Raw genomic sequence first — 27,660 nt, 5'->3', positions numbered from 1 at the left:
TGTAATTGCTCCAAGAAAAAGAACAGTGTTGTTGTAGGAACTTCATCTTGTTGGGGGATGGGGAGGAAAGGCTCCTCTGGGGTTTCAATCTAAGATCTGAAAGTTAGGTAGAAATCAACCAGGAAAAGAGCTGCGGAAAGAGTGTTCCAGGCGAGGAAACAGCATGTGCAAAACCCTGAGGATTAAACCAGAAATATCCATTTCATTCATTCCCTCTGAATATATTTACTGCCTCTCAAATGCTTCTGAAGCGATGCCCAGAGTTTATTTAATTAATTTTATTTTTATTGTTAATATAAAAATAATTTATAATTTTAAATTGCTGTGGCTGTATTCGGCCTACGTCCCATTAGGATAAAAAAAATTTTAGTCTTCAGCTCAATTGCAGCTTCAGGTTGTCACCGGCGTCCTACGTAAAGCGTTTCGTCATGACGTAGAGCCTGACCCTCCCTCCTCCCAGAGACGTATCCCACGAGCTCAGCCAATCACAGTGTCTGGCCCTCAACTTGACACCACCCACCACCAATCGCAGGGCGCCTGCTCCCTGCCAACGACAGGCGGCCGAGAAGAAGCCCCGCCCACCGCGGGAATATCAATAGGGGAGCCATGGGAGCAATGGAAGCCTCGGCTCTCGCGAGGATGCTCCCGGAGCTCCTCTCTTCCCGAGGAGGACCGTCACGTGACTCGGCCTCACCCAATCCGCGCGTGGGCCGCGGGGGTCGCCGCGGTTCCCGCCAAATACGAGCGCTGCGGCCGCGGCAGTAGCGGCGCGGGCGGGAGGGCGAGCAGCAGCGGCCGCCTGAGCGGAGACCGCGCCTCCGCCGCCTGAGGGGAGCTCGAGACGCCGCCGGAGCAATGCTGGAGGAGCCGGAGTGCGGGGCGCCGGGCGCCCGCGGAGCGGCCGCAGGTCGGTTCCGGCCCACGCCGAGGGGAAGGGGGGTCGCGGCGCGCGGCCTGTGCGGACTGAGGCGGCGGTTTGGGGGCGGACGGGCCTGCCGGCCCTGGGCCCGCTCCTCCCCGCCTGGCGTTCGGTCCGTGGAGCCGTTAACAATCCCGAGGAAGGGCCTTGCAGTTCGAAGGGCACCCTCCTTGACGTTATTGTTGCAGCCGCAACCATTTTTTTTTCCGGCACTTTTGCGTCAGTTTGTCCTTCCAGAGCGCTTTGCGGTGACGGGTGTGTGTGTAGCCAGGAGGGGAAGCTGAGGCCCAGGGAGGCGAAAGGGACGGGTTTGCAGGTTACCGAGTGCGTTTGTGTCCCCTGGACAAGTTGAACCCTGCAGCGGCCCTGTGGCCGGGTGGGGAAACTGAGGTCCGGGGTCACACGGGCTCGGGGACCAGAACAGCTGCGTCTGCGGGTCAGGGCCAGCCCAGGTAAGCGGCCCGGATGGTAGGGGTCTCGGGTTCTTGATGCTGCCGGATATGCATGGTGAAGACCTGTCTTTCTGCTTCCTGTGTCTTGGGAGGGGGCTTTCTGGCGCCTGGCAGGCCCCCAAAACGTGGGGTGGTGAACCAAGGAAGACCAAACGGCTTGTCTCCCCTGCTTGACTCCCATTTTACCACCAGCACTTGGCACAATGCCTGGTACATAGTAGGTGCCCAATAAAGATGGGTTGGTTGAATGAATTAAGGGTTGGTAGGGACATCAACTAGTCTAGTTCAGGGTTTTTCAACATCAGCATTACTGACATTTGGGGCCATCCTGTACGCTGTGGGGGGTCGAGCAGCATCCCTGACCTCCACCCATTACATCTCAGTAGCAACCTCTTCTTCCCAGCTGCGACAACCAAAAGTGTATCCGAAGCATTGTCGAGGGGCCCCCTAGCTGAGAACCACTGTGCTAATTGTTTCCAGACTTCGGGATCTCAAAGAGACATAGAATTCATATAAATAAAGTTGGGACTGATTGTCATTTGACCCATTAAGCATGTTTAATTTAAAAGTCTTAAAAGCACCATCTGTTTTGACTATGCACCATAAAAGGGAAGGATGTTTTAATGCCAACTAAAATTAGGAGGGATATAATCTCAGGATAAAGAGCAGTGGTAAGTTTATTCAGAAGTATTTGTTAATTTGTATGTGTACCTTTGAACAATCTGAATCCCTGGATGGGATCCCTTTTTATGTCGACCTGAGGTTGTTTCTGGGCCCCAGGTCACCTCTGTTCCACTTGCGTCAAAGCTGGTGACTCAGGGCCATGCCAATAAGTCCTTGTGGTTGTCCTAAAAATAAATTTAAGTGGCTAAAGATTATGTGTCCTTCAGCTGATGGGGGGAAATCCATGTTTTTGGTAACTGAAAACTTGAGAATGATATCTTTAAATGGGTAGAAAGGAAATGTGAGTCTCTGAGTACTTTTCTTATATTCTAAGCTTGGAAGTGGGGAGAGCAGCTTCATCTAAGGACAGCTGAGTTTTTTAAAAGGCCCTGATCTGCTTTTAAAAAATGCTCAGTTGGGGCTTCCCTGGTGGCGCAGTGGTTGAGAGTCCGCCTGCCGATGCAGGGGACACGCGTTCGTGCCCCGGTCTGGGAAGATCCCACGTGCCGCGGAGCGGCTGGGCCCGTGAGCCATGGCCGCTGAGCCTGCGCGTCCGGAGCCTGTGCTCCACAACGGGAGAGGCCACAACAGTGAGAGGCCTGCGTACCGAAAAAAAAAAAAAAAAAAAACTCACTTGTATGTATTTTTTTAAAAAAAAATGTAGATTGGCCAAAATAACTGAACTAGACTTTTCCAAGCCAGATCTAGCGGGTGTCAGCTTCTAAACTTATTCTAGCCATTTGAAGATATTTATCCAAAGATTTGGTTCTATTTATAGTCATTTCTGCATCAGCTTTGATATCGTTATGCTTTTTTTGAGATTTTTTGTGTGCGTGCAGGAAAACATTCTCCCTTATCACTTCTTGACAGCACTTGAGCTCCAGCTTGGCAAGCTTGAAATGCTTTAAGATGTATTACCTTTTATAAACTCTGTTTTTAAAGAAAATAAGCCTTATTCTAATTTTACAGGTATGTTGGTGGGGAGGGGTTGGTTTGGAGGAGGATGATTTGGGCTCATGTGAATGGTGAAATCAGTGATACAATGTTTTCTCTCATCTCTACTTTTACTCAGTCTTCTTTTCATTGTCCCTGTTACTGTGTTCATTGGTTTCCCACTATGTGCCAGGCCCTGAGCCCGTGCCTCAGGTACAGTGTGGAACACGTTTCCCTGCTGTCATAAAGCTGGTGTTCTGATGGTGGGGGGAGACATAAACACAGAAGTCTCAGAGTGATAAGTGCTCAAGGAAAATAAAACGAGCTGTGACGGTGTCCAGGGCAGAATTTCTCAACTCATTAACATTTTGGGGCCAGATAATCCTCTGTCGTGGGGCTCAGTCCTGTGTGTTGCAGGATATTTAGCAGTATCCCTGTCCCCTACCCACTAGATGCTGTTTGTGCCCTCTCTCCAGTCATGACAGCCAGAAATGTCCTTAGACGTCACCAAATGTTCCTGGGGAGGTGGGATTAGGGGCGAAATCAGCCACACTGGACAACCACTTTGTACACAGTAGGTACTACATGTGTGTTTGCTACTTCATTATTTCCAGCACTTAATAACTTATCCTCTGACACTTATTCACAGCCATGGATTGCAAAGACAGACCAGCTTTTCCAGTCAAGAAGTTAATACAAGGTAACTTTCTGGGAATGGGTTAAATATTTGTTCCTGGTTTATATCCTTAATTATCCTCTCAATTATATTTTCAATTCCCCTTGAGCAGAGGCCATCTCTTGGGGCCCCCAGCAGAAGCCTCCAAGGGGCTAAAGGGGAGAAAACAGTTGCATCTTACAACTGGAAGCTGGGAAACCCGTTTCATTACACTGCTGTTGGCCAGGAGCATATCCAGAGGTTGCCGCCCTTACAGTTGGATTTCTCTACTCCAGCACTATTGACATTTTGTAATGTTTTTGTCATGGGGGGCTGTCCTGTATACTGTGGAGAGTTTAGCAGCATTCCTAGCCTCATCTCCCAAGTCGTGATGTTTAATGTCTCCAGACATGGCAGGCACAGCTGCCCCTGGTTGAACAGCGTTTTACAGGAAGTGTCCTCAAATCTTTTCGCGTAAAAAGGGGGGTGGATTTACCCTTAGGCCAGGTTAGTGGCTGGACTGTATAAAAAAGGATGGTTTCTGGTTTTCAAAGCTTGGTTATCTGGTTCCCCTGTAGCAGTTTGCCTTCTCCTGTGTCAATTGATAGCAGGTTTGGTGTTGGTGGGAATCAAAAGAAGGGCAACCGTCTTCTGAGGTTAAAGAATTAGGGGCAAACTGTAGAATCCAAGGGCATGATAATTTTATAAACTGACCAAAACCAGGCTTGTTTGTTGAGTCTATTATATTAGAAAATAGTTAATAAGATGTTTGGGCATTTGAGTACATGTGGACTTCTTGGGAAGTCACTCACCTGAACTTCCTCACTCTCTTGAGGTGTAACTTCCTCACTCTCTTGAGGTATTGCTGTGTATCTCTTGGGACCAGCCAGAAGGCTGGCATGCAGTGGGAGGGTACTTGTTTCATTGGCAAGAAGAGCTAACAGCTTGGGATGCTGGGAGCAGAACGAAGTCTTTCCTCAAATGGATCTATCTCTTTCGCTTTTCAGAGCCAGATGCACTTATCTTCAAACGAGATTTCCACCCATAATAAATAACTTTGGAATTTGAGCTGAATCTCAAACAGATCAGAAAGTGTCTTCTTTGAAATTCTTGCAGTGTCCCCGCTATGAAAGCTTGTCAGTTTTTTGTTTGTTTGTTTGTTGCTTTTGCTTTTAATTAGGATGTTGGAAAAGTACATAATGAGAAGATAACCCCTTTTTAAACTTTAGAAATTCCCCCCACCCCCAAGCACAGCAAGGTCGATTACTCATTGAGCATGTGGAATATTAAAGCATTGATTGTCACTCTTCACACTCTCACTCAACAGACGGCCTCCTTCTCTTTTGGTTTCAGCTCGTCTGCCGTTCAAGCGCCTGAATCTTGTCTCAAAGGAGAAGACCGACGACGGGTTGGACGACATGGGGGGCGCTCAGGGTGCTCCTGTGCAGGGTCATGTCCCTGGTTTAGAGACCTCTTTGGACCACTTGGAGGACAGCTGTCACATGGGCTCCGACATAGATTTTAGGCCGAAACTTGTCAACGGGAAGGGCCCCTTAGATAACTTTTTAAGAAGTCAAGTCGAAACCAGTATTGGCCAGACTGTGGTCATAATCGATTTGACGGAGGACTCGAGTGACCCGCCGGACGGCACCATGGGCCACGATAAGCTAAATTCTGCAGCCTCTCCCTCCCAAGAGAATGTAAACGGGGTCACAGACGAAGCTGGAGATGACAGGGGGCTGCCAATGGTCAGTCAGAAGGACGAGCTGGCGTTTCCCGAAGAGGCCCTTTCAGACCTCCCGTGCAAAACGGAGGCGGGGGGTGCTGACTCGGGGGGCGTGGAGAGGAGGGGACTTTCACAGAAGGGCTCGCCCCAAAGCCTTCCTGAGCTGACCGGTGGCCTGAGAACGTGCTCAGAGAAGGACCAGGACGGCTGGAGCGGGGCCAGGGGCATCCTATTCAAAGGGAAGGTGCCCGTGGTTGTCCTACAGGATATCCTGGCTGCCAGAACCCGAGCCAAGTCTCCTCCTGCCACACCTCCGGGCCAGGCTGTGCCCTCCGAGAGCGAGGCGCTGGAGTCCAGCCCCGAAGAGGACTCTGTCCTGAGCCATTCGTCCCTGAGCTCCTCCTCTCCCACCAGCTCACCCGAGGGGCAGTCTGCACCCGCCAAGCAGCACAGCAGCCCTAGCCCCCTCCCCGCCTCCACACCCGTCCGCAGAGTGAGTATCTCCCCCGAATCAGTGCCGTCGGAATCCAGAGGCTTCTGGGTACGGCCCCTCCCTCTTCACCCAGGGACGCTGTGTCCCCCAGATGGCTCGTGGCCGAGCAAGTGGCGCCAGAGAGCAAGTCCTGTGACTTTCCGGCATCAAAAGCCATTGGGGTGTTTGGTTGTGTGTACGTTGCGATGTGCTGATGGTTCCGTGAGTCGCCGGTGTGTCGGTGCCATCCTGGTAGCGCTGTTCACACCTAATTAACGGTGCTGGTCATCTCAGCCACTTTAGTGACTAACGGGTGTAAGCGGGCGGCTGTGACCCTTGACTCAGCCTTTAGCTTCAGCTCCCTGCGTGCCTGCTGTTCCAACACAAGACTCGTAGGGCCGTTGCTGTCAGTAAGCAGTCAGTAAGCATTGGTGGAGAGACCCCAAGATGGCAGGAGAACAAAACAGGGGCATTCTTTAGGGTCAGCTCTTGTCAGCACGGCCTGCCCATCTTAAAAACCTCACCCAGAATGGCGAGAACAGGAGAGTCCTAGCACCATGTTTAAGGACCTGGATGGGTGACTTTGGAAATGCCTGTTTCTGTTACTGCCGTCTGAGTGGCACAGTGGCCGATGTCTCTCTTCTCACCTGTCCTTGAGGTCCTGTGGGTAAAACTGATAGAATCAGTCAAGAATACCAAAGCATGTTGAACAGTGTTCTTTGGGTTTTTTTGGTTTTGTAGCACTTGTGTTTGTTCACATCAGGCTTTCACATAAGATTGGATCCTGGGGTGGGTTATTCATTTGCTAACTGTACCTGCTTAATCTGACCATAAACCACCAACCTTGATTGCTTTCTAAAATTTGATCTCTAAGGGACTAGTTATGTTTCTAGATGGTTTCATTTCTTGTCTTTTACCTCCTTGAGGAGATTGGAGAATGGGAAAAATGCCTTCCTCTTTAGGTACACAAAATATCAATCAAGAGCGGGGTCGTCTTTTTTCCTTCTAAGTTTCTAAATGTGGCAGACTGACATACTCATTTTTTAAACTCCCATCTGAGCTTTTACCCAGACTCTCAAAATCCGAGTTTGAGTCCCTTGCCGTCAGCCATCTTGTTCTGTTCTGTCCACCCAGTTGCTCAGAATCCTTCCAGACGGCTGCTTCTGCTTTGCAGAGCTACTTTGTCACATGACTCATGACAGCCAGTGAACCTGGAGAGCAGGACATGTACACATGTTTCCATTCTTCTTAATAGCTTCATTTTTTTTTAAGTTTGTTTTTATGCCCATAGCCAAGCCTGAGGACTGGGGAGCCATGCAATTAGACCTTGTCACAGAAGAGTGTTACTTCTTGTCCGCTGGCTTGAGTGGCCATGCAACATCTGAGCACATGAAACCAAGTGGGCTGCGTGTAGGAAATCCTGCCTCTGAGACACTCAATCTGGGTCTGAACACAGGCTTGGAGTTTTGAGATGTTCTAGAAGACAGTGTTACCGCACAGCTTTGCAGATAATTCATACTGCAGGTGGCGAAGCCTTCAGGCCCCCACCCCACCCCCGCCACCCAGCCTGTGGCAGGAAATCGCCCCAGTCACCCATAGGATGGGAGTAGAGCCCCGTGACTTTGGGTGACAACACAGGTATGAGAGCAAAATGGAATGATCACCAGGAGGTGCCTGAGGGCCTGGCGGAGACAGCCCACCCCGAGCCTCACACACTCAGCTTTCCAGTTTAGCTCCTCACCTTTCGCGAGTGCTGGATTTCCTGGTTGGTTGGTTGGTTTCATGGTTGGTACCTGACTTTCACACCTTTGCCTGCTGTGGGCCCAAGTTTTTCCTGACCCCTGGGACTGTGGGGAATACTATTATTCTTCCGTTTTCCCTCTCTGTCTCCTCCTCCTCCTCTCCAGACTGTAGGCAGACACTTGTTGAAGGCTTACAGGTTGTTTCCTATTACCATGTCACGTGTGTGGTTTTTATTGGGCTCCGTTAGTTCTGGACTTGGAATCGTAAAATCTCTGCATTTGGAACCCCTAAGCATTTGCTGGTCCTCTATTTTGTGTGTGTGTGTGTGTGTGTGTGTGTGTGTGTGTGTGTGTCCTGAGAGAGCTTTGTTTCGTTTTTGTTTTTTAATATATTTATTTATTTTTGGCTGCGTTGGGTTTTCGTTGCTGCGCGCGGGCTTTCTCTCGTTGTGGCGAGCGGGCTTCTCATCGCGGTGGCTTCTCTTGTTGGGGAGCACAGGCTCTAGGTGCGCGGGCTTCAGTAGTTGCAGCATGCGGGCTCAGTAGTTATGGCTCGTGGGCTCTGGAGTGCAGGCTCAGTAGTTGTGGCACACGGGCTTAGTTGCTCCGTGGCATGTGGAATCTTCCCAGACCAGGGATCAAACCTGTGTCCTCTGTATTGACAGGCGGATTCTTAGCCATTGTGCCACCAGGGAAGTCCCTGTTTTGTTTTTTAAAGTACTCCCAGGTATCTAGAGTCCGACTTTGAAAAACAATTTAGGAACACCTTTTTGAGATAATCTAGGGTCTCTTGATTAGCCAGAACGTGGCTATTTGTCATCAGAGCTTTTTACCACCTAGGATAGAACCATTTCTCCAGTTTGTTTGCAGTTAGATGTGTAATTCAGCCTACATTATCGATGACTCAAGATTATTGTTCCATAAAGGATTGTGTGGATATGGTGGTGTTATTGGAATCTTGGCTTGCCTCTGTACAGACGCTGGGACTGTTTCCCAGGTAATTTAAATTATACAAGTATTAAATTCTCCATGTTTAAAAAAGATCACTGAAACATTGCAGCCCCCTTTGGCTTTTTTCTGTCCCCCAGGTTGCCACTATCTTCATCTTATATTTCTCTGTGTGGTGTGTATGTGAGAGATCCCTAGGAATAAACAGTATCATTTTTGTTTCTTTACATGGGCCGTATAGTGTAAATATGTTTCTTTTTCATTCCAGGGTGTCTTAGCAATTTTTTTACACTGGGATGGGAAGATCTCTTTTTAATTGCTCTATCATACGCTGATGGTCCCGTGATGGTGTGGATAAACTGCAGTTTGCATAGTCATTCTCCTTGATGGATATTTCTGTTGTCTCTAATGCTTGGCCTTGACAAACAATAATTGTCATGAGCTTCCTTGAGTTGTTAAGTGGAACTGCAGGCTCACAGGAACGGGCGTGTCAGTTTTTGCCTGCTCTCAGTCCCCACATGCCTGGACCAGTTAGGGTCGTGTCTCCCCTCCGCCTGCTGTCCCTCCTCTGCTGTCAGGTTTCTAGCTGCTGCGGGGCCTGTCCACAGCCACCTCTCCTCCCCTCACTTACTGCTGCTTACTTGCTCTGGGCCTAGAAATTAGACCTCCTTATGTATCACATCAGAGTGAGTGGGCCCTAGGATTCTCCCGAATAAAGTGCAGGAATTTTGCCTCACAGACGTGGTTATATCTGCCTTGACTCTTTGGGGTAGTTGATGTGTGTGTTTCAGCCTCATTGTGGAATCCTGGATCTTGTTTTTTGGTAGCTGAGTTCCAGGTCAGTAAAATGTGTGGCCTATATTTTGAGAGAGTTTTATAAATACTTGGGTCAAAGGTCAAGATTAAAATTATATCTGTTCAGTAAGGTCTATCCGAGTGCCTGGTACAGCAATAGAGATACTAGTTTTAAATAAAATCGTAACTGCTCTGGTTGTTGGATATCGTTAAGCCAGCTCTTGGTAGTCACGTCAACTCTCTCATTCCTGGACTCACAGCAAAGGGGACGATTGTGAAAGGCACTGATTCCGCAGCTGAAATTCAACAAGTATGGGCAAGACCGAAGAGATGCGTCTTGCTCCCCAAACACCCTCATATAGCGGTCTGGCAGTCACGTTTGGTGCTACCATCTTTGAACACAAAGGACAACGATATAGACACAGCACCTTACAAGTCCTGCTGTTAAATCCTTTCTTGTGGGGCTCAAGTCCCGCAGGCTTGGCAGGCCAAGTGGATGCTGGAGAGGCAGATACTTTTTCTTAAGCCCTTGGTAAGACGGCTTTGGCGTTTCTGTGGGCGCCTGCGCAGTGAGGTGGGATTGCGCGCTCTCCCAATCACATGGCTTTCACATGACGGTGCGCGGCCCCCTCCTGAGGGAAGGCTTAGTCCAGAAAGGACTCGGTGCGTCCTGAGTAAGAAGGATGTCTTAATCTGTAGTTTTCTTCGGTAGGAGGTCTTAGGGCGAGGCTTTCCCAGATAGAGGAAGCACTGTTTTTACATAGTTTTGTTGGCATGTCAGACAATTTCAAGAGAAGTGGGCTTTCGGTTTTTCACCTCGTCTCATTTTCTGGCTGCCTCCTCAAGTCTAAAATGAGCCCGGGTGGGTATTTCTTTCCAGCCTGAATTCTCCCCATTGGTCTTCCATGCAATGAATGGTCTGTTCGCCAGGATTCCCTGCTCTGGAGGTAGCTTAGGCCAGTAGCCTGGACTCCTTGTGCGTATTCCTACCTGGGACCATTTAGCCAGCATGGTGAGGGAGTCCAGCCGTGCGTCTTGGTCAGTCCTTGTAGCCCATGATCAATTTGAAGCAGGACGATAGAGAATGCTGTGCTCTAGAACACAGGGGTTCTAGATGAGATTGCCACCTCTGGCCAGCTGACTTCTCTTCCTGGGCGTTTACTCTGTGTTCTAAGAAGCAGGGCTGAGCTGGGCAGGGGGTACAAACATGGGAATCCAGCCTGTAAACGTGTCTTACTTGACTCACGGGGTGTTGATTTGTAGACATTACAGCAGACCTTGGAGATAATGCAGATTTGGTTCCAGACCCCCACAGTAAAGCGAGTATCACAATAAAGTGAGTCACGTGGATCTGTTGGTTGCCCGGTGCATATAAAAGTTATGTTTACGCTGTACTGTAGTCTATTTAGTGTGCAGTAGCATTATGTCTGAAAAAAGAACATACCATAATTAAAAAATACTTCACTGCAAATAACGCTGTTGTCTGAGCCTTCAGCAAGTCGTTATTTTTGCAATAGTAACATCAAAGATCACTGACCACAGATCACCATAACAAGTATAATAATGATGAAAAAGTTTGAAATGTGAGAATTACCTATATGTGACACAGAGCCACAAAGGGAGCAGATGCTGTTGGGAAAATGGCGTTGTGTTGGTGTGCCTGTACTCACACAGGAAATTTCCACTGTCAGCCTCTCCGGGGAGAAGCAGAAGGGGCAGCAGCAGTGCTGGGCTGCGTGCCTGTAAGACTCCGTCCTCTGTGGCCAGGGTGCCTCCTCTCCAGGTGCCTACAGACCTACCACTCTGTGTCTCCCTGACACCAAGGCCTCTGGCTGTGGCTTCTTATTTCCAGCTTGACCTCCTACGTTTTTTGGTTATCTGCCTCCCAGTCTCCCCTTTTGTCCCCACATGCGTTGGAGTTTGTGACCCAGCTAAGAAGTTTTGGTTCTGTTTGCTGGAACTGGTACCCGGAAAGGTTTTCACTGTTGTTGTTTTACATTGTTTTCTCCTTGCCCTCCCCAAGGACTGTGCGGTATGTTAAACGTGTGAAAGTGATTGAAAACCCATGTTTATAGATCAATGTCTTTCCTTTCAGATAAGTAAGAAATTGGTCAGAGGCTCTGCAGAGAAGAACAAGATGAGACCGCAAAGAGTAAGATATGTCCCCTGAAATAGAAAGTTCCCCGGGTGTGCTTTTTGCAGTAAATAGGAAACAAAGCCCTTTGCCCTTCTCTGGCCCCGTTTTCACTCTCCCCTGCTTGTTCTGAGCATTATTTTGATTCTTGCTTCATTTTGCATAACTGGGCCTTGTGCTTATGGGTTGCATCATTTTTAGGTTTGTTGAATCCTAAGGTTTTGCACGTAGGCTTTTCTAAGCTCTTATTATAATTAGTTCTGAGTGTCGTAATAGTTGGGCAGCCCCACTGTAGTTTAAAATTGTCTTAAAAAGAACCCAGTGGCTCTCCCTGCACCCCAGCCTCCTACGCGCGTAGATTGAAGTTCCATCCCTTCCCAGGCGCTGTACCATGGTGGCCCCTACATCAGATGGGTGATTACTGTTTAGTGGTTACCTGCTGAGTCTTCCATTCTGTTATCTGGAGGTCACCATGTTTCACACCCAGCAGTGCAGGGGCCTTCTTCCTTACTGGATGAATTGCAGAGAAGGCCATGGCCTTCTTCCCCGACCAGCTCACGGAAGGGGCGCTGATGACAGTTGGCTGTGCGCTCACCAGGCACTTCCTGTGCCGTCTGCCTCATGGCTGTGTTTGATTTTAGAGTTTATCTCATTCTTCATTGTAGTTTCAGAGATGGGCACCTGTGGGGCGCGAGTGGGGAGGGCCTGATTCCAGAAGCCTCCTGTCCTCGTAGTTAGCAGGGGGAGACTCCTCCTCACCACCCGGCACTCGTGGCTGGTCTCGTTACTCGATCCAGACCAGCCCCTTCTTCAGGTATCCCACGAGTCCCGTGCGGAGGGTACCTGGCAAGGACTTTCTCAGATCTCTACCAACATGCCTCTATGGCTCTTGTGAAGCGAGCAAAGGTTGATCAGGGCAGAGGGTAGGATATTCTCTAGGCACAAGGGCATGATCATAGGCCCATACAAAAAGCTGAGTTGTCGGGCTTCTGCCAAAGGTGAGAAGCCCATCTTTGGTGGTTCCTGTCCTTGAGAATTACCCTGCGCTATGTTAGAAGGTAATGCCCTTCAGTCTGGGAGGTGAAACTTGTTTAATACAAAATCAAAATTATATAATAGCCCAGCGCCCCAGGCCACATACGAATTCTTTGGAATGAGGAACTGATGTGATTAAAAATGTTCCCGCTTTAAAGAATATCCAAGAAACTAGCTGTTTCCTCCTGCTGGTGATGAAACGGCACTGCCATAGTCATAGAGATCACTCTGGGTCCTTTATTAACATCTGACCTTTTCAGATCCCAAGAAATGTTTGTTCGTTTGGTTTTTTGAGAAATGGTTTTAAAGATAAAAAGAATTTTTTCTTTTGAGAAATGGCTGTAAAGATTAAAAAACTTTTTTTTTCTTTTATTTTTTAATGTGTTCTCATCTGTTCCCCACTGTTTTTTTTGTTTTTTTAGTATTTAATTAATTAATTTATTTGGTTGTGCCAGGTCTTAGTTGCAGCAGGCGGGCTCCTTAGCTGTGGCATGTGAACTCTTAGTTGCGGCATGCATGTGGGATCTAATTCCCTGACCAGGGATTGAATCCGGGTCCCCTGCATCGGGAGCGTGGAGTCTTATACACTGCGCCACCAGGGAAGTCTCAGTTACCCCCCTGTTTTTAAGACTTGCTCGTCAGGTTCCCCCTCCTTGTCTCATCCCACTCTCTCATTTCAAGAGAAAGAAAAGAAACCCTATTGTCTGGAATAGTTTTGGGGGGATGGGAAGGAAAATGTTTTTGTGTTGAAGGTAGGGAGGCAAAACCTGTGGGTGTTTTTGTGTCTTTATTTCACCACAGCTTTCTGAGCAGAAATGCAGTTCAGATCCAACAGCAGGTACCCGGCGTAGGCAGCCTAGAGGTGCTTACTTAGTCTTTTTTAATTAAGTAAAAATTGACCCTCATCCCACGTTTGAAGACGGTGTCTTAAACGCATCTTACTTTGAATTGCCCAGAAGGTCCTGTGGCAGTCGGCTAACCCTCATCGCCTTTCTCATGACAGAAGGAAATGTAGTGGACTGAAAAGCCCCCTCTTTGTAAGGACGCTGACCAGCAGGCTGCTCCCGGGGCTGGTTCCTTTGTGCCTCCCCTCCGCTTGCGCACGGCCGCCCCCGGACGCTGGCATGGCCCTTTGTGGCATCCGTGGGGCTGAGCTGTGGACCGTCTCCCGTGCAGGATAAGGAGCGCCTGGGCAAGCAGCTGAAGCTCCGGGCCGAGAAGGAGGAGAAGGAGAAGCTGAGGGAGGAGGCCAGGCGGGCCAAGGAGGAGGCCAGAAAGAAGAGGGAGGAGGAGAAGGAGCTGAAGGAGAAGGAGCGGCGCGAGAAGCGGGAGAAGGATGAAAAGGAGAAGGCAGAGAAGCAGCGGCGCAAGGAGGAGCGGCGCAAGGAGCGCCAGGAGGCCCTGGAGTGCGTCCCCCTCCCCCTCCCCCTCCCCCTCCCCCTCCCCCTCCCCCTCCCCCTCCCCCTCCCCATGCCTGGCCTCGGGGGACGATTGCCGGGCGTGGGCTGGGCCTGTGCTGGTTGGTGAAACTGAGTTTGATGTCTCTTAGGGCTAAGCTGGAGGAGAAGCGGAAAAAGGAAGAGGAGAAACGGTTGAGAGAAGAAGAAAAGGTAGCATGTTCTCCCAGAACTTGCATCTTCCTTTGTGTTTGAGAAGCGGGGTCTTTTGCCTGACTACTGCTGGATATCGGATATCATCCTGGAGGTAGTGGGAAGCGGGGTGGGGGGCCCAGGGACTGACACGTGCCTGCTGGCTTGACATCCCGGTCCTTCTGCAGCTCTGACCTTTTGAGACTGCCTGGTACCCACTTGTGGGTTTTGAGAGCTAACATCAAAATAATGCTTTCAACCTAAAAATGCTTGGGGTTCAGTTCTAGGGGCTTTTGCATGTTTTAAAACAGTTTCTCTTCATTTCTTCCTCATCCTCCTCTTCTCTTACATTGCAGCGCATTAAAGCCGAGAAGGCGGAAATCACGAGGTTCTTTCAGAAACCAAAGACTCCACAGGCCCCCAAGGTGAGCAACTGGCTTCCTTTGGCTTTACTTTTGGCCTTTGTCAGGCTGTTCCTTTTGAAAAATAAAAAGACGTCTTCTGACCCACTGGCTCTGCTTTCATCAAGAGGAGCCTCTGCTTGCCCAGGGAGCTTTGATCGCTGGTAGGATCTGGAGGTTCAATATCTTGTCATTCACTGTGTGCTCAAAAAGGCAAAAAGTGGCACGTTTACTAAAACTGCCAAGCGTTTAGAGGTTGCCTCGTCAACAGTTTTGTGGTGGGAGCCGTGTGGGAAGGTGTAAGGGAGAAAGACCCGGTCCTCACCCTCGGAGATTTTCTGCTCAACATAGGAGACAAGGTTGAGCATAAAACATGTGGGATTCAGCACAGGATTCTGCTTCCCCATCTGCCATCCGGTCACCTTCTAGACCATCCTCTGCCTGTGGAGACCCCAGACCTCCGTCCCCCGCATCCCTCCATGCTCCAGAGGTGTGACCCACCCCCTCTGATACAAGGGTGTCCTTCCAGATCTTTCTCTGGGCGCGTGCATCCCTTCGTATATATGTGTATTTATGTAGGTAACAAATCATGAATTTATTATGTTACCGCTTTGTTCGCTTAGCCCTATCTTGGATTCTTGCCATGTTGGCCTCTCTTCATTCTTTTTCGTTGCTGCGTAAAGTGTCGTGGTGTGAGTGGCATCATCGTTGATATCCCCCTCCCCTGTTGATCCCCCCCAAGCGGTGCATGGATGTCACCAGCACACCTCTCAGGATGCGGACTTGCCACTATGTCCGGGGGACACAACGTTGACAGAGTTGTATTTGTTATTGTCCAAGTGCCCTCCCAGCAGGAAATGCTGATGGACAGTCTCCCGTCCCCACAGTGCGTCAAAATATGTCCTCTCCGCCTACTTACTGCCAGCACTGGGTGTGACGAATTTTCTTATAACTGCCGACCTGATGGGTGAAAAATACGTATCTTTGTTTCACTTCGTTTTTCCTTGATTCTCAGTGCAGTTGAACATCTTTTTATGTTTGCTTGCCATTTTATTTCTTTTTCTGTGACTTGCCAGTTCCTGTTTCTTGCCCATGTTTCTATAGGATAGGCTTTTTCCCCTATCTCTGGCTCTTTATATAGTCTGGGTTTTCATTCTTGGTGGGGTACACTACACATACTTCCTTCAGTCCATTCCTTCCCCCTTGACTTGTTGATGGTGTCTCGTACAGAAATTTTTCGTTTTAATGTGAACATTTTTATTCTTTTATCGTAATTGGGTTTTGCTTCGAAAGCCTTATGTATCCTGTGGTTATAGACACATTTTAATTTTTTCCAGTTTTGTTTTTTTTTTTTAGCTTAAGTTTTGTTTTTTTATGTTTATTTAGTTCCTTAGCTTAGCTGGAATTCTTTGTGCTCGTGGATTGGGGCGTGGCCCTAATGTTTCCCCATACGGATACCCGATGTTCCCAGCAGCTGTTAGTGAGGAGAACAGTCTGCTGGTTCTTGGCCTCGGCTGTGTGTTGGACTCAGCAGGGAGCTTTAAAAATCACTGGAGCCTGGGGCTTCCCTGGTGGCGCAGTGGTTGAGAGTCCACCTGCCGATGCGGGGGACACGGGTTCGTGCCTCGGTCCGGGAAGATCCCGCGTGCCGCGGAGCGGCTAGGCCCGTGAGCCATGGCCACTGAGCCTGCGTGTCGGGAGCCTGAGCTCCGCGACGGTGAGAGGCCCGCGTACCGCAAAAAAAAAAAAAAAAAATCACTGGAGCCTGGATCCCATCCCAGAGAACCTGATGGGCCTGGCTTGGGCATCAGGATTTTAAACAGTTCCTGGGTGACCCTGCCATGCGACCCACAGTGAGGGTGCTGGCCTCAGCTGTTGTTTTCTTGCTGGGGTGAAAGGCTGGCCTTCTTATACCCAACCTCAGAGACGTACACGCTCCTCCTGACCCCCCATGTTGTCCTCACTTGCTGCCACCCTCAGGATCCGCTGACACAGACATTCACGATGCTGAAGGAGCTCTAAGAAGGGAACTCAAACCTACCAGGGTTGGGAATTTCTGGATGTCCAGTAGTTAACACTCTGTACTTCCAATGCAGGGGACACAGGTTCCATCCCTGGTCAGGGAACTAAGATCCCACATACTGCCCGGCACAGCCAAAAAAAAAAAAAAAACCTACCAGGGTTTACTGAGGAGGATTCTTAGGATACAGACACCCATGTTTCAGGTTCACATCAGGCTTCAGCTCTGTTTCGAGTCATCTTGTAACAGTGTGGCGGGTCACTCTCCTAGGTCTCTGTTTGCTCATCCAGGTCTAATTATCCTTAAAAAAAAAAATCCAGTGAGATCCGTCCTTTTCAGGAGTACTGATCAGCAAGTTCTGACGATGTACAGGGCCCTGCAGCCACCTCCGTCATCAAGATGTAGAGGATTTCCGTCCCCCGAGACAGCTCCCTCCTTCCACCTCAGCCCTGGCGGCTGCCGACAGTCTCTGGCCCTGTAGTTTCGCCTTTTCCAGAAACCCACGTAAATGCCATCAAGCAGCGTGTGGCCTGTGTACGCGTCTCCTCTGACCTCCCAACCTGGACGACTCGAAAGCACCGGGCCTCACTTCCGGCGGCTCCTCCTCACCGCTGCTGTGTGCGGGTGTGTCGCAGTAGAGGTGCCATCATGCCCCTTCTCCATTTCAGACCCTGGCCGGTTCCTGTGGGAAGTTTGCCCCTTTTGAAATCAAAGAGCACATGGTCCTCGCCCCTCGCTGTCGGACCGCCTTCGACCAAGACCTCTGTGACCAGTTAGACCAGCTCCTCCGGCAGCAGAGCGGCGAATTCTCCTTCCTGAAAGATCTGAAAAGCCGGCGGCCCCTCAGGTCCGGGCCCACCGTGGTTTGTAACCAGAACACAGAGCTTTTTAACAGGTTAGTGCCGGCGGAGACTGCCGTTTGCCCGTTGGTGATGTCAGAGAGCCCTGGGCGGCCCGGGCAGACCCCTGTGTTCTGGTCGCTCCTGCGTCCCGTGGCCTTGGCCGGTCCTCTCCCACCCGGGCCTCAGGCCCCAGACTCGGCTGCTTCCCCAGACCTCTCTGTTCCGGCTTCCCCTGAGCCTCCAGAGTCTCCCGGGTGTGGTGGCTTCGCAGAAAGCCCTGCTTTGGAGGGCGAGCTGTGTGTGCCGGCCTCCCGGCAGGGCAGGGACATTCCCCGCTCATGCCAGCTTACCCGTCACACGCTGCCTTGGTGCGCGCTGTGGGGCAGCTGCTGGACAGTCAGGCTCCTCCCTCTCCTCGCGCCACGCCCCTGGAATAAATGCTAGCCTGTCTCGGGGCAGGTGGTGCCTCCGCTTTGGGGCTGCCCGTCACCGCCTGCTGCCCTGGGGGGAAGGCCGCTGGTGGTGGGTGCGCGAGCCACAGAAGGGCCTCTGAGCGGGGGTCTCTCCCCTCAGCGGCGTGGTGATCTTGGAGAGCAGCAAAGTGGACGGCGTCCCCGAAAGGAGGAGGTTTGGCAGGATGAAGCTGCTGCAGTTTTCCGAGAACCACCGGCCGGCCTACTGGGGGACGTGGAACAGGAAGACGACGGTCATCCACCCGAGGGACCCCTGGGCCCAGGACCGGGTGAGCGTGCGGGCAGCTGCTCCCGACCCTCTGCGCTTCCTTCCCAGTGTGCCCTTGTCACTGGGCTCCGGGAACTCCCTGAGTGTTCTAGCCTTCGTGCTCTGCCTTCCCCTTCCATCCTGAGGACGACAGTGACCACCGCGTGTTTGCCCCCTCAGAGCCTCCTTGACTACGAGGTGGACAGCGACGAGGAGTGGGAGGAGGACGAGCCGGGGGAGTCCCTCTCCCACAGCGAAGGGGTGAGCACGGCCGGGCTGCTTACGGCTTCTGGGCCGGGCTCCCTCACACACAGCATCCGGGTTTACGGCTGTTCTGGGAAAACCTTACTGGATGGCAGTAACCTGCCTAGTGGTGGACGGGCCCGCCTGCTCGCTGCCTCACCGAGGGGCCCACCATTCCCGCTGCTTTACGTCTGGGCCGTGCTTATCTGTGTCCTGCCTGACCCCCACCCCCGCTGGAGCACGATGTGGGGGCTGGGTAATGGGATTTTGGCTGATCCTCAGGGTGTGCACAGCAATGAGACTGGAAGCAGTAGGAGGCTCTTTCTTTCTTAGATGTTCACAGGTTAAAATTTTACGTGAAGCATGTGTTGTTTCCACACATGAACGTACTTTTTTCTCTTCTTGAGGATGACGACGATGAGGTGGGAGAGGATGAGGATGAGGACGATGGTTTCTTCGTGCCCCATGGGTACCTGTCTGAGGATGAAGGAGTAACCGAGGTGAGGGGTGAACGGGGAGGGGATGGGTCCGGAGCTTGGTGGCCGCCGACCTGGGGGTGGTGACATAGGTCTCAGCCCACCCCCACGGCCGATTCCACGTAGACCTCGCTCCCCACAGCCTCAGAGGCTCAGCACTGCCGCCCCCCCCCAGCTTTCTCAGTTCTGCCAGATGGTGGGACTGTTGAGGGAGCCGTTTCTAGGACTCACGAAGGCCTACCAGGTCGTGGTGTTTGGGTAGTGGGGAAGCTGACAGGGCTGATGCCACTGTGGGAGTGACTTGTCTCAGAGCCAGACTTGCAGGGCCTGTGTTCTTCGTACGTTCCCAGCCAACGAGGCAGACAGGTCTCGTTGGGCCTGCAGTGTATCTGCCTTAGACGGTGGCACCAGTCTGGGGTGGGAGAGGGCCGGGCATGGTGATTTCAGCTTCAGGATCACATGTTAATCAGAAAACCCACAGTGGCGTTAAGAGGCTTACTGGCGAGGTAATAAAAAATACCTGTGACTACCCAGGGATGGCCAGAGGGGGCAGATGCACCTAAGGTACCAAATGGGGGAAAGTGCCAGTTATCATTCAATCCGAAAATACTCTGCCCGTTTCATCACCCATCGGGGGTTGGAAGCTGGGTGGGCGCCGTTCCTCACCGGCCCGCCCCTGCACGTGCCCTCACTGCCCCAGAGGCTGGGACCACGGGTGCCGGGGAGGGGGACCCTGAGCAAGCGTCTGCTCCTCTCTAACCTGCAAGGAGTGTGCCGACCCGGAGAACCACAAGGTTCGCCAGAAACTGAAGGCCAAGGAGTGGGACGAGTTTCTGGCCAAGGGGAAGAGGTTCCGCATCCTCCAGCCCGTGAAGATCGGCTGTGTCTGGGCGGCCGACAGGGATAGTGGAGCTGACCTGAAGGTGCTGCAGCAGTTCACGGCCTGCCTGCTGGAGACCGCGCCCCCCGAGGAGGAGCAGACGCCCAAGGCCTCCAAGAAAGAGAAGAAGGACCAGCAGAGTGAGTGCCGGGGACGGGTGGGGACGGAGGGTTCGGGCTCCCACCTCCTCCAGGCCCAGGGAGTTCCAGGCCCGGGGCAGGCAGGAGACTTCCTAGGCACGTGGCGTGGTAATTCAGAAGTTCTTCAAAAAAATAGCCAAAGCCAGCGCTTGTTGAGCACGTGTGTCCTTTCTGTGACACTCACGGGAGCAGCACAGGGCAGCCACTTCAGTCGGCCCGTTTGCCCAACCAGCACACACATCCCTAGCTCTTCAAAGCCAGGGAGGGCCCGCCACTCAGAAGCAGAACGTGAGGACTGTTAACTAAGGAAACAGGCTCATGAAGTGAAACATGACAGTTTATCGCAACGAGTCCTGCCTCCTGGGGCTTGGGCCTCTCAGAATCTCTTCTGGAGCAAGTTCACGTGTCTTAAGTCCACCCATAAAAAGCCACCCGCACTAAACCAATCGTGGTTGGTCATTTCGTGATGTCAGTAAGCATTTTGCTGCTCACCTTAAACTTACACGGTGCTGTGTGTTGATTATATCTCAATAAAACCAGAAGGGAAAAAAAGGCCACCCGAAGCTGACCGTGTTTCTCGGCCTCGGTGACAGGTTGGGGAACCCGGGTGCCACGTTTATCCCATCCCGCCCCAAGTCTCATCCACATGTCCCCCTCTCCCTGCCAGTCTTGGCCCAGCTGCTCCCGCTGCTGCACGGGAACGTGAATGGCAGCAAAGTGATCATCCGGGAGTTCCAGGAGTGCTGCCGCCAAGGACTGCTCAGCAAGGACGCCGGCAGCCCTGAGCTCAGCGCCGCGAGCCCCCCAAGCCCTGGCCATTCCCGTCCACAGACCCCCACCGCCGGCGAGGACACTGCCGTCCCCTCCAAGGCCAGGCTCAAGCGGATTATTTCTGAGAACTCAGTGTATGAGAAGAGACCCGACTACAGGATGTGCTGGTACGTCCACCCACAGGTGCTAAAGAACTTTGCCCAGGAGCACCTGCCCGTGCCCTGCCAGTGGAGTTACGTCACCACAGTGCCCTCGGCCACCAGGGAGGACAGTGGCAGCGTCCCCGCCGCAGGGCCCAGCCAGGGGACGCCTGTCTCACTCAAGAGGAAGTCGGTGGGCAGCATGTGCATCACGCAGTTCATGAAGAAGCGCCGGCATGATGGGCAGGTGAGACCCCGCAGCGGCTTTGTTACCTTTAACAATCTTTCTTTTTAGAGCAGTTTTCGATTTATAGCAAAATTGAGGTGACAAAACTGACCAAAATTGAGGGGAAGGCACAGAGATTTCCCGTGCGCCCCCTGCCCCCGCCACGCACAGCCTCCCCCAGTATCAGTGTCCCCAGCCAGAGCTGTGTAGCAGTTGCAACTGATGAACCTACGTGGACACGTCACTGTCACCCAGACTTTGTGGTTTACTAGCGTTCACTCTTGGTGCTGTGCATCCTGTGGGTTTGGACAGATGTATGAGGACTTGTATCCAGCATTACAGTGTCATGCAGAAGAGCGTCACTGCCCTAAAAACCCCCATGATCCGCCTATTCATCCCTCCCTCCCTCCAACCCCTGGCAGCCACTCATCCGTTTAGTGTTTCCATGGGCTTCTTTCACTTAGTCGTGTGCCTTTAAACTTCTTCCCTGTGTTGTCATGGCTTGAGAACTCATTTCTTTTTAGTGCTGAATAACGTTCCACGTCGTGGCTTTTATTTAGTTTTTGCACTCATTTAACACAGTTATTAAGCACTTGCTCTGCACTAGGTACCCTGCTAGGCCTTGTAGACAGTGGTGAGCAAAACACCATCTAATGGGAGACAGAGATGGGCGTCGGTGGAGCGGACAGCCAGCCACGTGATTGCAGCCTGACAGCGTGTGGCGGAGGAAGCGCGTGGCCCCGTGGGGACACGTGTTGCGAGAGGCCTGCCCTCGCCTGGTGGTGGGCGGGCTTCCTGAGAGATGCTGGTCCCCAGAGTGAAGTCTCCAGTGCTGCCTGGACACCCAGAGGCTGGGTCCCGAGCCTCGACCTGGGTCCACGTTTGATTGTTCTTTCTCTTACTGGAATGTGGGCGTGAATGAGTCTCATCTTGTAGCTACTCTTACTGGAAACCTTGTGGTGTGAGCACTGGGTCCTCACTTTTTTCTTTTCTAAAGATAGATTTTATTCCTTATATTTTATTTACTTTTGGCTGCGTTGGGTCTTCGTTGCTGCACGCGGGCTTTCTCTAGTTGCGGCGAGCGGGGGCTATTCTTTGTTGCCGTGCGCAGGCTTCTTAGTGTGGTGACTCCTCTTGTTGCGGAGCACAGGCTCTAGGCACGCGGGCTTCAGTAGTTGTGGCACGCGGCCTCAGTAGTTGTGGCACACGGGCTCTAGAGCATAAGCTCAGTAGTTGTGGCTCACGGGCTTAGTTGCTCCGCAGCATGTGGGATCTTCCCGGACCAGGACTCAAACCTGTGTCCCCTGCATTGGCAGGTGGATTCCTAACCACTGCGCCATCAGGGAAGCCTCTAATTTTTAAAAAATCTTATTTATTTTTGGCTGTGTTTTGGGTCTTTCTTGCTGCACAAGGGCTTTCTCTAGTCGTGGTGAGCGGGGGCTGCTCTTTGTTGCGGCATGAGGGCTTCCCATTGCGGGGGCTGCTCTTTGTTGCGGCACGAGGGCTTCTCATTGCGGTGGCTTCTCTTGTTACGGAGCACAGGCATGCACGCTGCAGTAGTTGTGGTGCGCAGGCTCAGTAGTTGTGGTTCGCGGGCTCTAGAGTGCAGGCTTAGTAGTTGTGGCTCACGGGCTTAGTTGCTCCGCAGCATGTGGGATCTTCCCGGACCAGGGCTCGAACCCGTGTCCCCTGCATTGGCAGGCAGATTCTTAAGCACTGCACCACCAGGGAAGCCCACCGGGTCCTCACTTGAAGCAGGCGTCTCACAGACCTAGAGATGTGGGGAGACTTGATTTTACGAGGAGGAGCTGGGTCTTCCACTCACATCCCGGGCTCTCCTCGGGGGCGCTGCCACTGCAGGAGCTGCTGCTGAAGGCTGGGTGGTGACGGAGACAGAGGGGAGCCGGTGTGCGCCCCACCCCTGCCCCCCCCCCCCGCCCCCTGCTCCTCTGCTGTTAGTGTGTGGCCAGCGGGGTGAGGAGGCCCGGGGCAGGGCCGGGGGGCAACGGCTCCTGGAGTAATGTTTAGCCTTCTCCCTGCAGCCCACAGACCAATGAGGTCTCGGGTGCGACGTAAACCTGCTTCCTAAACTGTCACAGCAAGAGGGACCGTCAGAACCGTCCGGTGTGGTCATGCCGGCTGTTCCTGCCACTCCCCAGCCCCTGTCCCTGTGAGGCCTGTGGACACGGCTTGGTACTGGGGGAGCCCACCTGGTGAGGAGTTGGGGGCCCCAGCCCCACAAACACTTCCCTCTCTGGGCCTTGACCCAAAACAATCCGTTATGTGTTCAAGCTGTGTTCAAGCCGCAGAGCCTTTTCACGGTCGATGTCGTTAGCCAGACAATCTTGGCAGGACCGCGAGTGTGGCTGCTCTGGCTGAAACTGGCCAGAGAGCCCGTTTGAAAGGGGCTGGGTCTGGAAGACCTCCTTAGTGTCCTTATCCAAGCAGTGTTCGTGGGCTCCTGCCCCCATCAGCCCTCCCTTAGATTCTCGCAAGAGACACAGCTGTCTTCCTGAGCCCCTCTCTGCTCTTCCTCTCCTGGTGTGGCCGTCCCCACACGTGTTCATTGCCTGTGTTTCTCTACGTGGAAAACGACTGTTTAGCCCTTATTACTCCTCACGCCAGGCACTTGACGTGGATTCTTACGTTTCATTGGTGCTTCCTTGTTTACTGAGCTACCAGGAACGAGAAGATGCTCCCACATAAACTGGGTGCCCCTCCTCAGGTGAGAGGGGTTGATTCATGAGAGTCAGTGACGCCTTTCATCACGAGACACATGTGAACAGCAGTCAGTGCGGCTTCTCCCCGTTCACAGGCCTTGAAGAGGCTCTGCGGTGTGGCGGGGACACACGGATGGCTACACAGCCGGTGGTTCTGGGTGTGCTGGCCCCAGCGGTTCTGATTCAGTGGGTGTGGGGTAGGTGCTAAAGTCTGCAGTTTAAAAGCCCCTTCTCAGGGAATCCCGTGGGAAGGCCCCAGGACCACAGCGTGGGCCAGCACAATGGGTGCATCTCAGGAAGGGAAGCTCAGAGCACCAGCTCTTCAGGGTGGTGGGGAGTCATCCCAGCTGCTCCTCTGAGTGCTCAAGGTGGGACACCCTGCTTGTGACAGCACTTGGTCCCCTGGGACTGTGCAGGCCTTAGGTATAAAGCCCCCTGCGTCACCTTAAACTCATGGGAGTTTGTCTCCAGCAACAAGAAGTCCGGAGCTTGTGAACATTGTCATCCAGGGCCAAGCACCTCCTGTCGCACTCCCTCCTGCTTTAGTTTGTGGCCTTGTCTTCATGGTGGCAGAACGGCTGCTGCACCTCTAGCCAGCAAGACGAGGATGGCCAAGCCCACCCTGGGGAGGATTCCCGTTTGGCTGGAGGGGAGGCAGACTTCCACCTTATCTTTCTGGCTGGAATGCTCTGGCATAGCCACGCCAGCTGCAAGAGAGGCTGGTTCAATGAGACCTTGACCGACAAAATGCTGGTTGATTTGGAAGGGCGGGTGGGAGGATAGCTCTGGGTGTGCGTTGAGCAGGGCCTGTGCTGCACGGCGCCAGCATAAAGTGGGAGCCACGGGTGGAAGTTTCTGAGGTCGGGCTTGGAGGAGGCCTGGGAGCATGCGGAATGCTTCCCCTTGCGTTTTGGTAAAGCCACTAACTGATCCTTCCACACGCTTGAGGGTAATTGTTGCTAAACTGTAAATGCATATGAATAGTTTAGCTTGGGTTGGGCTTTTTCAATTTGTGGGAATTCTAAACTCTTTTCATTTAGAGTTCAAAGTAGCCATGCTACCTTATGGGTTTACAAGGTACCATGATCTAGTGAATCGAGCAGGCTGAGGTCAGGTGCCAGTTCTGCCACCAAGTGTGTGTGTGGCCCCACGGCAGCTCAACCCTTCGGCCTTGGTCTTATTTTTACATGGGCAGGGGCTGCATTTGCCCTTTCCAGTCTCCATGCTTTGTGGTTCAGTGTCTTCCTACTCTGGAGGCTCACTTTCCGGCGCTCCACCCTCCCCTGCAGTAGTGACAGCAGCGTGGCGAGCTGTCCCATGGCCCTCAGCGCAGCAGGACTTGGGGCGCCGTCCTGAACCCTCACTTCAGAGGCTTGAAACCTGTCGCGTGCCTGCAGGGCAGTGGGCGGTGGTTCCTCCGAGAAGTCCTCATTTGTCTGCCCTTGGCTTCCTGTCTGGAGGGCCCAGGGGCTGGGGAGAGCTCCAAGAGACACATCTGTCCCGTCGCTCACCCGACCCAAACCAGTGCCTCCAGGGCAGCGCGGGGGAGAGCTGCGCTGTCTGTTCGTCTTGGCCAGTCAGCTCTCTTGAAACAGGTAGCTGGAAACTGCCCACAGCATCCCCAGTGGTGCCCCTGCCTGCCTGGGGCCTTTCCTGCCTCGGTGGCTCCCAGCCCGAGGAGCCCAGCGTGGAGCTTCTACACTAGCATTGAGGGGGCTGCGAGCTTGCACCCCGTCTGCTGGCCAGGCTGGGGGACCGTGGGCAAGGCGGACAGCCCCGGTGTGCTGTCGTCCCTTTTCCAGGCAAACGGAGACTTCTGTAGCAGAGGAACTCCAGGAGTGTTTTGAGAAATAGCCTCCCCGCGGAAGTAGCCCCAACTCCACCGCCTCTGCTGGCTCTTTGTTCATGTACAGAGTGTGAGCCGTGTGTGGATGGGTGATGTATAAAGTCGGTCCTGTTACTTTCCACAGTCTGTCTCTCTGTTCCCTCTGGTGGAAGCCAATGAAAACAGCCTGGGAATCTCACTGTAAATCCCACCCTCCGTAGAGCCTTCCCACCCCTCCCAACCCCTGTCCACAGGGTGCAGATGGTGTCCTCACGGGCAGAACTGGTCGGAGCCTCAATCAGAGGGAGAGTTACCAAGCATCAGGCAGAGGGGATGAAGCTGTTGGGCAGAGAAGAAACACTGACCAACTAATTTCTCAGCCACTTAGTCCAAATCATAATTCAGAGAAAGTGTGTGCTTTATCCATCTCTCTTTCAAACCAAACCGGAAAGCCAGAGTTCTAATTCAAAAACAATAAACAAATTATTTTTGTAATCAGGTAAATAACGATGGGGGTAGTTTTCAGAAATCTGAACATAATTAGTTCATTTGAGAGAACTCCCCCAAAGTTTCCTTGGATCATAACCCATCAAACAGACTCCTCAAACTTTGTTGCCAAGATGGGCAGAGGAGGTCAAGAGTAGGGAAGTGGGTGGCGGGAGGGCTCACACCGTCCCTGTCTGCTGCTGCTGCCGCTGCTGACGGCCATGCACCTTGTCTGTTCAGGTTGGAGCTGGGGACCTGGACGGCTTCCAGGCGGACACAGAGGAGGAGGAGGAGGAGGAAGGCGACTGTGTGATCATGGACATCTCGGATGTTGGGGGTGAGAAGGGTCCCAAATCCTCTTTTCCTTCAGGCTGGCAGGAAAGGGAAGAATGGTTACGGTCACTCTCCCGCTTGCCTCTTGTGACTAACGGGGACTGAGTGAGGAGGCCCTGGAAGGTGCTGGGTGGGCTGGTCTGATGGTGGTGCAGGCAGTAGGCTCCAGCCCAGGCCCTGGGCCGCCTGCCCTGGTCTGAAAGCTGCAATTAGGAAACCAGAGACCTGAAGGTTGGTGGTGATGAGCCGTGTCAGGGAGGGAGGGTCCGGGGTAGGGCGCCGGCACTGGTGAGGGGCAGCCTCTGAACCAAGCTTCCCAGGGGCAGTGAGCCCCAGGCCGGCCATCCTCGGCAGCATGAGCTCCAGCAAGCCACTGGGCCTTGCTGCCCACTTTCCTCATCTTTGCCACGGGCTTCCCCTGCTCAGGAGGGTCAAGGGTAAAGCCGCTGGAAAGTGCCACGGAAGCACACGGGCTCGAGGTGGACGCGGCCGAAGCTCTAGTGAGGAGCGGGCAGCCTGCCCGGCCCCACAGCGGACACGGCGGCTGAAGCTCCTCCCTCTCTTGCTTTGCAGACATCCAGGCCCCGTGTGGAACAACTCCTGGAGCTGGGGGGTCTGTGGGAATGAACACCAGTGAGAGCCTCGTGGCCTCCAGCTCACTCGGCCCCTCCTGAGCGCCCCGACTGGCCCGTGTATGTACGTAGAATGGTTAGGGTATTTTCAATGCCACTCAGATACTTGAAAGTCCCGATTCCTGTGTAAAGAGCACTTTGTCCTGCTTTGCAGACCTCCCTGGAAGTTTGGAAAGTTTTATATAGGATGCTTGATTAGATCTTTTTGATATTTGTAAAAATTTCCCCCCCAAAGCTGCATATTATTCTGTCCTTTAATAAAGCATTATTGTGATGTGATGACCTGCACGGGGAAAGCCTGGTTGTGCTCTCCAGACCCCTGGCAGGCACTGTGATGAGATGCTTGTAAATGAATTGAAGCCCCTTGGGTGCGGCGTGGCATCCGGACCTGACATGGATGTGTATAAACTATCGTCTAGACTGACCTAGCATGTCTGTCGTCTTTTCAAACACGTCACTTCTGTGAGTGGTGCGTCCATTGCCCTGGGCCCGAGCCCGGCGCTCTGTGCCGTCGGGTGTCCACTCCCCACCCCACTGCCCCGTCCCTGCCACACGTAGACATGTGGCATGTCTATAAAGCTTTACGCTTTGCAAAAGCGCTGTCCCACCTGTTTGTTGTGAAATCCTCAACCTCCCCACTGACCTAGTTCAAGGTGAGGGCTTCTAGGCAGGTGGTTTACGCCGGTTAATCCCTCCTGCCCCTCGGGTAGGCGAGCAGAGGTATTCCCAACCTCCAGGAGCT

At 52.6% G+C, this 27,660-nt stretch overlaps 1 protein-coding gene across 2 annotated transcripts; it reads left to right on the top strand.

Moving 5' to 3' along the window:
* The first annotated feature begins 612 nt into the window (after positions 1-612).
* On the top strand, positions 613-27,342 carry CHAF1A (chromatin assembly factor 1 subunit A). Of its 2 annotated transcripts, none has more exons than XM_067734122.1 (15): positions 613-907; positions 3,617-3,667; positions 4,976-5,841; positions 11,401-11,457; positions 13,651-13,880; positions 14,024-14,084; positions 14,420-14,488; positions 17,153-17,379; positions 17,900-18,068; positions 18,227-18,307; positions 18,697-18,789; positions 19,533-19,785; positions 20,453-20,943; positions 26,194-26,290; positions 26,860-27,342. In XM_067734122.1, exons 1-15 carry the CDS (start codon positions 856-858, stop codon positions 26,958-26,960), a joined length of 2,898 nt encoding a protein of 965 aa, XP_067590223.1. In that variant the 5' UTR covers positions 613-855; the 3' UTR covers positions 26,961-27,342. The 2 variants fall into 2 exon arrangements, with proteins under 2 accessions (XP_067590223.1, XP_067590224.1); XM_067734123.1 differs by lacking the exon at positions 613-907 and adding an exon at positions 1,015-1,371.
* Positions 27,343-27,660: the final 318 nt, after the last annotated feature.

Source organism: Pseudorca crassidens, chromosome 3, assembly GCF_039906515.1.
Source record: "Pseudorca crassidens isolate mPseCra1 chromosome 3, mPseCra1.hap1, whole genome shotgun sequence".
Classification (NCBI taxonomy): domain Eukaryota; kingdom Metazoa; phylum Chordata; class Mammalia; order Artiodactyla; family Delphinidae; genus Pseudorca; species Pseudorca crassidens.
This window is presented reverse-complemented; position numbering and strand designations above follow the sequence as displayed.

What these genes read in the sequence shown, in the direction of transcription:
- CHAF1A (XM_067734122.1), top strand. Translation starts at nt 856, where the DNA reads ATGCTGGAGGAGCCGGAGTGCGGGGCGCCGGGCGCCCGCGGAGCGGCC. An exon ending in AGTCAAGAAGTTAATACAAG is followed by an intron (nt 3,668 to 4,975) that starts GTAACTTTCTGG and finishes TTTTGGTTTCAG; the next exon opens with CTCGTCTGCCGTTCAAGCGC. An exon ending in AGCGCCGGCATGATGGGCAG is followed by an intron (nt 20,944 to 26,193) that starts GTGAGACCCCGC and finishes TTGTCTGTTCAG; the next exon opens with GTTGGAGCTGGGGACCTGGA.